The sequence below is a fragment of the Atheta coriaria genome, unplaced genomic scaffold (genome assembly GCF_025399875.1).
Source record: "Atheta coriaria isolate IRGN ID8LTWV9N9 unplaced genomic scaffold, Caltech_Dcor_3.1 hic_scaffold_8_pilon, whole genome shotgun sequence".
NCBI lineage: Eukaryota > Metazoa > Arthropoda > Insecta > Coleoptera > Staphylinidae > Dalotia > Dalotia coriaria.
This window is the reverse complement of record NW_027045450.1, coordinates 7251800-7265521: the sequence shown is the minus strand read 5'-3', so window position 1 is coordinate 7265521 and position 13722 is coordinate 7251800. Positions and strand designations below refer to the sequence as shown.

Below are 13722 nucleotides of genomic sequence, written 5' to 3'. Positions count from 1 at the left end.
ACTTGAGTAACTAATGAAAACTACTAAAATAAGCGCAAGTCATAATAAATAGTTTGACGAAAAACAAGTGAAAACGTTTTAAAAGGTGTAAGGTTGGTTGCAGCAATCAAATAAGTTTAGCACACATTAATGACAAATAAAACATGAATTTTCAAGTTTACAGATTGTTAAAACGTGTTTCAACAGGAAATGATCAGAGATTAAGTTAAATACATAATGGAGGCAGACGATTTCATTGTTTTATGTCGCTTTTTGCGTCAAAATCAACATTTACAAGCAATTTTCCTGAAATTTTCCACAATTTCGCCATTATTTCATATCTAGGCATAAAACTCTTCTTTAATCTCCTAAATATCAACAAAAAAGTCATTATTTAACATTTATTTACTGTATCAGTAAGTTGTACACTGATATAACACATTTAAACAAATACATTTGAGTATCTATTATTTTTTTATGAAATTTCCTGTGTAAATCACCCTGCTTACCAAAATTTGTCTTTTACATTAAATATTCATCACTTCTTCAACTCTACACCTACACAGTGCAACATTGTAACAGTTAATATAATAATACATCGATTTTCTAACTCAAATAAATGCATCCAATTATATTTTTCGCATAAAAACGAAAATTAAGTTAATTGTGACTGGGTGATTTTATGAAGTGCTTCACTCCTTGTCATGATACCCATATCACTCTCCAAATAACGAAAAACAGGTGGAACCTCTTGATTGGAGTTCTTTTTAATGATGGCTTGAATTTCCTTCCAGGAAAACGCATACAAATTCGTTTTGTTGTTCAACGGGCCGAAATCCAACAATGTCACATTTTCAGGAAAGTTTAGAATCACATCAAAAGTATCTACAATAAAAATATTAAATTTTAATATGAAATTAATATTTTTTTCACGTTTTACTTACAAGTTTTCCTGCTAAACTTCTCATAAATGTTTTGTTTGTAAAAATCAGTCAGTGCTCTGATGATATTAGGTCCATCCTCACAGAAATGTGCATAAAATGTTGGCCAATCTCTAGGTGTAATACCTTGCAAGATGTTGTTGATCACAATGCATCTGAACTCTGAAGCTGGATGAATATTAATCCATGGTTTCAGAGCAATGCAAAAAGAATCCACATTATTATGTGAGAAATCATGCATAATAATCTCAGATGATGCAAAGTATACCAAGAGATCATCAATGTTGGTCACTGTCAGTGAATAACCCAAACTGGCAAATTTAGCATCCTAAAATTGATAATAAATAATTAATTATTTCTATTAATAGTTTTTTGAGTCAATAAAGACTTACAATTGGAGCATGCCAGTTACTTTTAACAAAAGCCTTCCCATTGAAGCTTAGAATGGTATTTTTTACATGATTAAGATAATCTTCATTGCACACTTCTTCAATTTTCATTTCTCCAGTGTCTGCTCGCAGCTTCTCAAGAAGTTCATTTGGAATGTTAATAATAATTGTCTTCAACGCGACATCTTTGAAGATCTCATACCAAGTAGAGATGGAAAAATCTTTAAGACCTCTTGCTTCCTGTAATGAATCAGAGTTTAGACAAAGTTTGTTCGTTTTAAAATATTAAATTTTGTTTATTTACCAGCATATTTGCGATTTGTGGGTTATAATCTTATGGAATAACGAAATATTAATCATAGAGGGCGCTAGAAACAACATTCTATGAATTAATTTCTTAGGTTCTTTCAACAAGGAGATAACAGATGGCGCTGTAGGTGCAAACTTGAAAATAATTCCGATTGTTTTGAAGTGTTATCTGTTGCAATGTTGATGTTTTTTTTATGTTGAACATCACGCCACCCAGGTAAAAACAACAAATTTAAACTTGCAACGAAGAATGTATGTTCTGGTTTATCTATTTAAAAACAAAACATTGGACATTTTATGGTTTTGTACATTTATGCATGTTTACATGACTTTTATTTCTTGCTTCGACAGTAAATTCAACTAAAATGTTGATTTTTGTTGATTTAATCGGTGTTTTTGCTAGTTATGAGTATAATTAATTTGCATATGTGAACATAATCATTAATGTATACTAAAGTTTAAAAGAAATTGCAAAATAAGAACAAATATTTGCAAAGTTGATAAGAATATATTCCCCCGTTGACACATTGACACCCGGGTGAAATATCACTCCGTGTCGTTTGTAGCCTGAGCGCCTCGCAGCACTTATTTCACGCCGGCGTGATTTTGAACGCCCGGCCGCGACTTTATCGATAAACACGAAGTCGCGGTCGCGCTGTGCGTCGCGTGGGCGAAACTGCCCGGCGCGTCTCTTCAGCCGCGTGCGCCGGCGACATTCAATACGTCGAAACACGTCGCGAGTCCGTCCGGCATCCAACGCGATCTTGTCGCGATATCAGTCAAAGTTGATGGGTGAAACGCGCCCTGGAACGCGCGTCGGGAGCACGCTGATCGGCTGCCTGCGGGCGCCTACGACTTCTGCGACGGCGACGACAGGCGGGCGTTAAGCGACACGCCGCGCTCGAGCCAACCCTATTTATTGCCGCTATTCGATGTGGACACGCGGGTCGGCGGCAGCCGCAGGGTCTGCGATTCGCGCTGAGACGCTAGGTTTTCGTGCCGCGACAATAATCTACGGCGTGGCGTATCTTTTGTTTTCGCTTTTTTGCCTCCAGCAGAAGAGACTGGTCTAAATAAATGCGAGTTTTATTTTGGTCATGCTGCAACCACTTTCAGGCTTTAGAAAAACTTTAATTTGATCGTAATAGAGTAAAAAACGTGACTACATTTAACTTACCGCTTATCAACTTGTAAATTTCTCAATTTATTTCAAATTAGAAATACCTATTCTTCATAAAACAGTTTTCAAACACAAATGACAAACTCTCTCGATGTCAGCGCCACCTACTTCAATTCTGTGAACTTGTAAACCTTAACGAATGACATTTCACACTCTCTCGCTGACAGCGCCCTCTACTCCACTTCTACGAACTTCAAAACCTCAACGCAAGCAAAAAAGGTCGGAAAAAAACAATTTTGTTTTAATTTTAAAATATCCATCACCATATATTTATATATGAGTACAATATCATATAAATTACAATATTTATATAGTTATACATAGTACGTATCATTTTACATGTTTATACATAATATTTAAGTGCCGCCGAATATAGACATCAACGTGCACGCCAGTACAGTACAGTAAATATTAATAACCTATAAATTCTAACCTTAACACGATAGAGTTTAATTTAAAGTTAACCATTGTTCATCGACACACACATTAATAGAGAGAATAATTCGCCTACTCATACAGCCATACGATTAATATCCGCACTAAAAAGTAGTTTGTTCACACCACAAAACTCAAAATTTCCTTGAGATAAAATTTTCTCATATTTTCAGCTTCATCGCGCTTTCTCAGCTATTAATTTCTAACCTAGAATATATACACGTACAAATATAGTAACATTATCGTCTAAAAAGGGTCGTGTTTAATAAATTTAATAAATTGCATACCTATGTTGAACCTATCTAAAAATGTTAGTGTTTTATTATAGTGTGTGTATTTAATTGTGAACCTAATTGGCAGTAAATGAAAGAATGCGAACAAGAGGTCACAAAAAGTAACAAACAAACAAATGAGAGCACAGAATGTGTGTGCAGCCACACACATACGCCAATATAATATGAATACGATGAGTGTATTTGTGTGAGTGTGTAGGAGTGTCGGCCTTAATTGGAATTATTTAGTCGTGCGTTAGCATAATTTAGTCCCATTCGCCAATGTACATTGTGCGAGGTGGATTTGGTATGTAACCCCTTGTAGGTATCGGCAGGCGTCCATAAATTGGATTGTAAGGTGACTCTACCAACGCGTCGGAATCTACAGGAAAAAATTACAAAAAATAGAAATCATTAATTAAATAATTAATTGTTAATTAGGTATTTGCACGTTTTTTTTATTAGTTAATTTTTAGATTTTATTTTTTTTTTTGATTTTTTTGAAAAAAATGGTTTTTGTTTATAAATATTTAAATTATTCATTAATTAAGAAAAATATAATTTTTAAACGAATAAGTAGCGCCATCTGGTGTATGTGACGTCATTATATATTTATTTAAGGTTATATCAGATTTTAATGAAAAATTTACTGAAAAATTCAAAAATTTTTCAATAATTTTGAAACTATTAACAAAAATTAATTTTTAACTTTTTTACAATCAATTTTATGCAAATGTCCAATCAGTTATTTAAATTTTTTGTTAAAAATTTGTATTCTTACCAATTCCACTCTCATAGCTCCGCGTATGCCACATGGGTGGATGTGGATGTTGGTGGTGCATGTGATGTTGGTGCATAAGGGCAGCAATCGGTGGTGCTTGCTGGCTGATGGAGAAACGCTTCGTCTGCGGCTCCTTTGACTTGTTATTGGCTGACTTTGCAACGAAGTTGGGCACACGAGCTCGTAAACCACAATAATACGGGTCATCTTAAAATAAAAAAATTGAAAATTATTAATTTTAAATATATTCTAAGTCATAAATTTATGTGTTAAGTATAAGTTTTGCTACAGTTTAGTTTATTTATTGATTCGAACGGTCGCGCCGGGGTGCTAAACTAATAAATATGCTGAATTAATGGCATGGGTGTGGGACCACCGACCATTTCCAAAATTGGTCGCGTGAGTTATTCGATTCGAGTTTATTAATATGCGGTTGTGGCGCTGGAGGTGGTGTTTTGCGAGTTTTGTTTGACTTTATTTGACAGTGCAATTCGAATGCATGTGGAGAGGAAAATAAATAATGCGTGAAATTTAATTGATTATAAACTATTTTTTCACTTTCACAGACACGCAAAATTAAATTTGGTTAGTTTTATGACAGGAAAAGTGTTACAATGACAGATTTATAGAAAAATCTACTAGAGGCCGCAGCATTCTACGTTATATAACATAAAATTAGTATTACTAACGTGGTAAAACCTTAAATTAAACGATTATTCAGCTTTCAAGTATTTTTACTTCCCGCAGAACAAACCATAAAGAAAAATGTATTGTCTAAATATTTACACGAAGAAACTGTTTAAATTCCTTGAAAAGTAACATTAAATACAATTAATTACAATTATAAACTCAATTTTACGATGTTAATTTCACTTTCAACGTTTAAGAAGCACGAAATTACATTTTGGTTAGTTTTATGACAAAAAACCTACTAGAAAAAATATATAAAAAATCTACTAGAGGGCGCAGCAATTAACGGTGTAACACATATATTAATTAATTACACATTAATTAATTTTTCACCTTTTAAGGATATTTATACTTCTAACCGAACAAATTACGCATAAAATAGAATTTTCGAACCATTTATATACAAAAAACTGTTTAAATTCATTGAAAGTTAAAATTAATTAAAATTAATTCATGTTAAACCAAATGTGACGATGTTTATGTCATTTTCAGAGTATAAGAAGCGCGAAATTACATTTTGGTGAGTTTTATGACAGCAAAACTGTCAAAATCAAGATTTATTCTAAATTCACAAAAGGACGTCACATTCTCTTTTATATAACATAGAATTAGTAGCCACCTAGTGGTCATAATAAAAATTAATGAATTTTTCACTTTCCAAGTATTTTTAGTCTTCCCGCAGAACAAATCATGCATAAACTAATAATTTCTAAACCTTTACACACTCAAAAATAAACTATTTAAATTCGTTGAAAGTTATATGCTGTAGTTGCACACGTTCGACGTGCTCGGTGTTTCTTTTTTCGTTAAATTCAGTTTCGTTTCGTGTCATGTGTGAGCAGGCAAAGTGTGAGAACCCGCGCGCCATTCATTCGTTGCCAAACGGCCCATTGTAACCGCGCATTGTTGTGATTTTTCGCCGCGTGTTCTCACTTTTTCTCGCGATTCTCACCCGGCGAGATAGCGTGCTGTCGTTTTTATGCGTTCGCCGCGCATAAAAAGTATTATAGCAACACATTGCCGCACGAATGAAATTGAATTAAGCAGCGTGCAGAGCGGCGTACACACCAAAAACGAAACGCAAAAAAAAAAACTAAAGCATAAAAATTTACGTCGCGAGAGTGAAAGTTTGCTAATTTACGGTAAGGAAAAAAAATAACTCACCGTATTTCTTGTTATCCTTCGACTCCTTTTTACTACGCGATGAAGGGAAAGGTTTCAATCGCCCTTCTTCATCATGGTGGTCATCATAATCAGGCTTTAATCAAAAAATAAAATTTTTATTTAAAAAAAATAAAAATTTAAATCCGGTTCTGTAAATATTTTACCTTAGGAATATCATGCGGATACATATTCTCACGCGGTGGTAATTTCGGCGGTTTCTCACTACGCCTCTGCGCTAATTGCTGCGTTTGCAACAAAAGTTGCTCCCGAGTTGCCGCAACACTTCCAGCACCTGCAAATCCTGAACTTCCCGAGCTACCACTGCCATTCCCAGCCACGCTGTAAGGATCTTCATCAGGGATCGGAATGCGCGGTCGGTTCTTGATGTCCATCACACGTTGGACTGCAACGTAACAAATCACACCAGATAACACAACATTATAGGCTTTCAATAGGCGACTTCCTTGACTTTACAGCAATATTATGCAAATCGATAAGGAATACTTTGTAAAAGAAGCAAAAATAAACGAACAATAAAGACCTGGCGGTAGCTTCGACTTGAGCATATCCATCGCGACGACGTTGATGATTAGAACCCAGATGGGGCACTCCAGCAGCTCGGATTCGCTCTTGACGAAGGCGATCGCGCTGAGGCATTGGCACTCGAGGCGGCGGCGGTCGGGGTAAGCGCGACGCAGTTCACGATTGACATTCGATTGGAACTTTTTCATGTCGAATAGTTTGACGGGTTTTTCCGGCTCCAGTGCGCTGCCGGGCATTTTTAAGATTTCATTTCCGATGGCGTTCTCGTCGTCTTGGCCGGTGCTTTTTATGTAGACATTGCATTTGGACACGCGTTTGATTAGGATGTTTCCGGCGTCGTCCATCTTGATTTTTACTCCCTGAAATTATAAAATATACATAATATTAAGCAAAAAGTACCTATAGGTTTATATGAACCTTTTTAAAATTTATACAAAACTATGCAAAATTTTTAGATTTTTTTTTAAATTTTTGATTTTAAGTGTTTACATAACCTCTATAACCTTAAAATAGTTTTGGTATAAATATATACATAGTAAATATTTGGTTGATAATATAATCATTTTTGTTTGCTTGTTTTTTGTTTCAATTTTGATTAAAATTGATGCAAAATGATATAAAACTTTTAGAAACTTGCAAAATTTAATTTTTTACTGTTTACATAACCTCTATTAACTATAAAAAGCTTCGGTTCGAACATATATCTAGTAATTATTTGTTTATTAATATTTTTTGCTTTTGTTTGCTCATTTACTGTTTGAAAATCGATAAAATCGATACACAGCGCATATAAACTTTTAGAAATTAGCAAATTTTATTTTTTTACTGTTTACATAACCTCTATAACCTAAAAGAAGCTTCGATTTAGATATAAATTTAATAATTATTTACTTGTCTATATAATAATTTTATTTTGCTTGTTTTCTGTTCGAATTTTGATAAAACTCGCTATTAAACAATCAAAAACTTTTAGAAACTTTTCAAAATTTGATTTTTTACTATTGACATAACCTCCATAACCCAAAAAATGCTTCCGTACAAATATATGTTTGGTAATTATTGGTTTAATATTTTTTTATTTGTTTTTTACTGTTTGCTTGTTTACTGTTTGAATTTCGACCGTAAAATTTGTGTTTGTATGCGTAGGTAGTCACCGCGCCCAGGTAACAGCCACGCGACTTGTACAGTATTTTATTCTGTAAAAAGTCGGCGTGTGCAGTGCGGAAAACAAACATGGTGTACGCCGGCAGCTCGCCGCATTTCCTACAACTTACAAACTTACAATTCCTACAACAAAGCGTTGTTTTTTTAAACGCCGCCGTGAAAGATATAGATATAGGCGATACATGCGCGTGCGTCGACTGGTATGCAAGTAACAGTCTAATCGCAATTGCTTGTCTTGAGTTTTACAACATATTTGCAATTTCTGTACAGTACAAGAACAGTAATAGCAATAGCAAACAATAAAACATCAAACAAATCAATTTTTTGTATTATTAAAAGTTTTAAGCCAAAATAACTTAAAATTAGTATAAAAATAGTTTGTATTTGAGGTTAGAATAGGTTATAACTTACATGTCCTATGTGTCTCTTGTATTCTTCTGTTTTTTGGTCTCTCATTGGATTGTCAAAGCCACAAAGACCAATTCTGCAACAAAAACCAGTAAAATATGTTAAAAATGTGTTAATTTGATGACACTTAATATTTAAATTTAATCCGTATGTAAATTTTAGAAATTACAAGACAACTTGAACCGGATGTAGACGGTATTGAATCACATTCACGGAATATGAAATGGTGTTGCTAATGCTCGTTTTTCATTTCTAGTTTTCTTGTTTTCATGCGCACAGCGAGCACACCGGCACACATTTATGATTGATGGATTAGCAAAACGGCCCTGGGACGCAACACAGTCGTACTTAGCAGTGGGTATAACAATAATTGTGATTGTAATTAGATTTTAAACGTATTTGAGCGTTAAAACTTAGCGCCACGTCATATAAATTGAATAAGACTTAATAAGTGAGACTATTCTTAGAAGTAAATAAGTACTTAGGAGTACAAAGATTTAAATTATGGTTATAAACATTTTATTAGCATTTTTTATGTTTTTTTTTGCGTTAATTTGAGATTTATGATTGAATTTCGTATGGAAACATAACCTAGAAAGAGTAAAATTGCATTTTTGTGATTTTAACCTAAAAAACGTGTTTTCGAATAAAAAAATTTATATTATTTGAAAATTTGCTGTCAATTTGTGTTTTCATGAAAAAAGGATATGAAAACATAACCTAGAAATAGTAAAATTGCATTTTTCGTAATTATAACCTAAAAAAACTTGTTTTTACCATGTAAAAATTCATTTTTTTGATAACTTGCTGTCAATTTGTGTTTTTAACAGAATGATACATGAAAACATAACCTAGAAAGCAGTAATATTGCATTTTGAATAATTCTAACCTTAAATATTTGTTTTTGAGGCGTAAATACCACGAACATATGCAAATAATGTTTATTTTGGTAAAAAATCGCCATAAATTTTGTGTTTTTGACAGAACTTTAAAGTAAAACATAACCTAAAAATAGTAAAACTTAATTTTTAATCATTTAAACCTAAAATTTATAATTTTAAAACAAAACTTCAAGCAAAATGTGTGAACATTTATTTTTTTCATGTTTTAACCAAAAATCAAACAAAATTATAACCTAGAAATCAGTAAATAACTATTTTTACCTATTCTAACCTAAAATATGTGCTTTTTATCTCGTGCATACAATGTAAATGTGTGAATATTGTAAGCCAGATCCGCCCGTGCAGATTAGCCGTGTGTTTGGTGCGAAAACACGGCGACGATCGCCTGTGATAACATCGTGGCGCGCTGCGGCTGAGAATTCGATAGTGCGAACATTAGTTAGTCCACTTTAATCGTGATCAATACATTATGGACACACACGCGGACACTTGTAAGAGAGACCTGGGACGCGAACCGGTACAACTCTCCTGCGCTCGACAATCACCCTGGAGCCAGGATGGATTTTGAAATACAAAACACGCTGCATTGTTTCTAATGCATGCATGTATTTCTCCGTTTGTGAATGCCGATTGACATTCGCGCGGAAAGCGAGATTTCCACCCGGTTTAATGGTTTCTGCCGGTGTTGTGCCGGAGGAGCTTTCAGCGCAGCTTCATAAAAGTGCGCTGTGTGGGCGGCCGGACACGGGCATGAGCCAAGCGCAAACAACAAGAGAATTCAGTTGAGTCGGAGGAGAGGATTCTCGTTAGTGAGGAGAGAAGGAATCGCGGAATAGGTTTCGACACGCGTTGGGATTTACATTGGAATGTCTTCAGGCCGAAAAATTTAAAATTTGCTGTCAATTTGGGTTTTTGACAGAATTTAAAATGAAAACATAACCTAGAAATAGTAAAATTGCATTTTTTAAAATTCTAACCTTAAATATGTGGTTTTATAACGTGAATTCAATGGAAATATTTGAATATCTTTTATTTTTACTTAAAATTTTCTGTCAATTTGTGTTTTTGACAGGAAATCATTTGAAAACATAACCTAGAAATGGTAAAATAGCATTTCTCGCAATTCTAACCTAAAAATGTGTTGTTAAAAATGTTAAAATGCATATAGAACACAAATGTGAAAAAATGCATTTTTTTCTGAAAATATGTTGTCAATTTGTGCTTTTGACAAAATGTCACATGATATCATAATCTTGAAAAAGTAAAACAGCATTTTTAGCAAATCTAACCTACAATATTTGCTTTTAAAATGGACATACAATGTAAATATGTAAATATTCTATATTTTGATGAAAACATCCCTTTAATTTGTGTTTTTGACAGAATTTTAAACAATAACTTAACGTAAACATAGTAAAATTGCATTTTTAGCTATTCTAACCTAAAATAAGTGATTTTATGACAAGCAAACATTGTAAACATGAAAATAATCTGTATTTTTGTAAAAATTTTGCAACAATTTGTGTTTTGACAAAATTTCAAACAAAAACATAACTTCAAGATAAGTAAACTTAAATTTCTAGTAATTCTAACCTAAAATATGTGTTTTTAAACCGGAATATTCATTTATCGCATTCTTGTCACTCTGTACGCTTATCACCAATCAAATCAAAGTCTTCTTTGTGACTTTGCGTATTTTTTCTTTTCCTTGAGGCCGGAAAACGCTGATTTCCGAGGGTCACCCGCCGAAGAGGTCACATCATAATCTATTATGATGCACGGTGGCGCGGAGAAAGTCGCCGAGCCGTTAATTCATCACGACGCGTTTCGGTTTCGTTTTCGTCGTGCCGCGCAGCGCTCGCGCATCTCTTCGTTACGTCGACCGCCGCTGCGGCGTCGATGTAGGTCTACACAAACGCTACCTTTTTACGATTTCGTAATTGCACAATCACACAATCGCGCAATGATACAATCGGTAAAATTTCCGCCTTTGCGGCGGCTTTTATTGCGTTCAACAATCAAAAAATCGAAAAAAAAATGTTTATCAGGAAGCCGAGTAATAATTTATAATTTATATCTATCATGCAATTTACACCGAGATTTACAAATTGTCGTCGTGTAGGATTAAAATGCAAAATTTCCAGGCCTGGAATTAATTAATTTTAACTTTTTTCTAGAAAAAAAATATTTTACTTTAATTTATATTTTTATGTATAATTGGTTGCATACATTTTATTTCCGTCAAAATAATACATAACCTATAAATATTTTAGTGACAGTTTTGTGTGAAAATATATTTTTTTGATAAAAATTATTCTTAACCTAATTTATATTAATGTATAACTGGTTGCATATAGTTTATGTGTGTCAAAATGCTGCATAACCTATAAATATTCCTAGTGACGGTCCTGTATGCGTAACAAATAAGCAACAAGCTATAATCCCGAACACGGCAATATGGTAATGCTACCAGTTGTTGTGTCCTAGCACATCGCTCGCCCTTAGAACTACGCGCGCAAGTCCTTCAGGCACGCGCGCACGCGCGTCGCAAATCCGCTCGTAAATTAGAATCGCGTGTCGGTGTGTGCTTGCGGGTGGTGCCCGTCGGGACGCGACGCATAAATCACGAAAATATTCGCCCGTGCGTCGCCTAACAAGCCGCGATTAATGCGCAGACGCGTTTGCCTTTGCCCTTTAGGGGCAAACCACTGCCAACTACCGTCTCCGGCCGCTGCTGAATGAGACGATAAATAAAACGCGATGGGAATCAAATTACTTTTTAATTAGTCTTGCGCGCAACTACAATTCATCTTAAGCAATAAGATAAGATATAAACCAAATAAAATTTTTGTGTTTCTGTAATGTTGATATGCAATATATCGCCGTCAGCTGTGTTCGGTGATCAGCGTATTGGAACCATTGAAATCTCGTTTGATTACGAAACGCCTGAATTTCCTACTTGCCATTCTAGAGCAAACGCGGCGGCAGAAAAATGCCGAGAGTCGAGTGCGCACTGTCGACGGCAATTTCTATTTTATGCGCGCACAATTTACGGTCAATTCGATAACGTTACAGGCATTGCAAACATTACCAAACATTTGGAGTAAAGAGAAAGGTAATAACACTTAGACTTAGAAACGAGCTCGAATTAAACATTATCAGTAGTTAGTATTTACAAAGTAACTTTTAAATTTATTGCTGATTTCGGGGTGATAAAAGTATGCTTTTTACATTATTTTATTTATGTTGGGATTTATAGTAGTAAAAGTGAGTTAAAAGCAGTGTAAATTACAAATTGATCACGGAAATGATATTAAAATGTGTGTATCAAACTATGAAGGTGAAAATATGTTAAAAATTAACTAATTTGATAAAAAAACTGCTATAATTCGTAATTCAAGGCGTAAATATCGTTAAGAGACTCATATAGCCTTAAAATTTGCTTTTGAAACACACAAAAAGTGCGAAAAACAAGAAAAACTTAAGACAAAAATAAGAATTGCTAGTGTTTTACTCATATTTGATAAAATCCTTTGAATTTCTTTTATTTTAGAATCAAATTGTATTGAAACTAAACTAAACTAAGAAATAAAACCAGGCAATGTTTCAGAAAGTTGAAAAAACCTCCAAAAATGACAAAAAACTGATTTTAAAGTAAGAAAATATTAAAGCAAGTAATAGGTACCTACTATTGACAATATGGCTGACAATATGGTGTATTTTGTTAAATTTCTTAATATTTCTCTCAAATTCTTCTTTTTTTCTTCCTAATCTTTTTAAATTTTCGATTTTTTGCGTTTTATTCGAGAGATATCATGAAAAATTACAAAAAATGTTTTTAAAAGCCAAAAAAACATTAAAATTAGTTATATTTCTACTAAGAAAGGCGGCAATTATTGGTATTTTGTATCACTGCTTATTATTGTATCATTTATTATCAAAATATTTATTTATTTTACTAATTTTAAAGACTAAAAAACTATTTTTTACTATTTAATTACATCGCATGTCTTCTAATATTTGCAGCTCGCTGCCTTTAATTTTCCACAAGCATACCACATACCATCGCAAGCGGGCAGCGAATGTCCTCGACCAAGTGGACTCTTTTGCAATTTCTCCGCACCCACTCGCCGCGTCTATTCCATTTCAATGCGTCGCGCGTTGCTGCGTTCCATTGTTTCGCCGTCCTAGAGCCGAGTTGTGGACGCGTAAAATTAAAACGAATCAAGAACAAAGACCGAAACGGTAAACAACATATCTAATAACACAACACACACGAATGAAAACGAGAATCTTTCTTCTCGAAAGGTGTCTCATACGTCCAACGCACACAATAATTAGGTGAGATTCCTATCACAACACATCGTATCTACAAAATCATCAAATCTAATCAGACAAGCAACACATGTCTCTATTGTGAATTGTGTATAATATTCGAATGGATATTCCTAAACGATCAATGCGTTTCATTTCATTTTCTATTATTCTATCTGTATACCAACAGATTTAGAATCAAACACAAACACACACACACAATTGTTGTAGTTGTTGATTATAGTGTTATT

The 13722-nt window shown here is 33.9% G+C and overlaps 2 protein-coding genes and 1 long non-coding RNA gene across 5 annotated transcripts in view; all 3 read right to left on the bottom strand.

Annotated features, from left to right (window-relative positions):
- Window positions 1-366: 366 nt before the first annotated feature.
- Window positions 367-1677, bottom strand: LOC135797062 (translation initiation factor eIF2 assembly protein-like). The gene is made up of 4 exons (XM_065309242.1): window positions 1614-1677; window positions 1313-1549; window positions 924-1248; window positions 367-864 (listed from the first exon to the last, which is right to left on the bottom strand). The coding sequence occupies exons 1-4, from the start codon at window positions 1617-1619 to the stop codon at window positions 635-637; spliced, it is 798 nt and encodes a 265-aa protein (XP_065165314.1). The 5' UTR covers window positions 1620-1677; the 3' UTR covers window positions 367-634.
- A 234-nt stretch (window positions 1678-1911) lies between these two features.
- LOC135797065 (uncharacterized) lies at window positions 1912-2899 on the bottom strand. Its single transcript, XR_010549446.1, has 2 exons — window positions 2796-2899; window positions 1912-2718 (listed from the first exon to the last, which is right to left on the bottom strand). It is a non-coding gene; the product is annotated as an uncharacterized lncRNA (long non-coding RNA).
- A 133-nt stretch (window positions 2900-3032) lies between these two features.
- exp (expansion) overlaps window positions 3033-13722 on the bottom strand; it is a 53067-nt gene continuing 42377 nt past the window's right edge. For 2 of the 3 annotated variants that reach the window (XM_065309239.1, XM_065309241.1), the window contains exons 4-9: window positions 8259-8331; window positions 6673-7042; window positions 6305-6543; window positions 6141-6234; window positions 4287-4493; window positions 3033-3887 (exon numbers count right to left, since the gene is read on the bottom strand). In XM_065309239.1, the coding sequence (XP_065165311.1) occupies window positions 3772-3887; window positions 4287-4493; window positions 6141-6234; window positions 6305-6543; window positions 6673-7042; window positions 8259-8331 (1099 nt within the window). In that variant the 3' untranslated portion in view covers window positions 3033-3771. The remainder of the gene's footprint in view (window positions 3888-4286; window positions 4494-6140; window positions 6235-6304; window positions 6544-6672; window positions 7043-8258; window positions 8332-13722) is intronic. The other variant, XM_065309240.1, reaches the window with a different exon arrangement.

Excerpts from the sequence above, each read along its gene's own strand:
- LOC135797062 (XM_065309242.1), bottom strand. Across the intron at positions 1,249-1,312 it reads GTAACTGGCATGCTCCAATT|GATGCTAAATTTGCCAGTTT; the intron begins GTAAGTCTTTAT and ends TATCAATTTTAG. Across the intron at positions 865-923 it reads GAAGTTTAGCAGGAAAACTT|ATACTTTTGATGTGATTCTA; the intron begins GTAAGTAAAACG and ends TTTTTATTGTAG.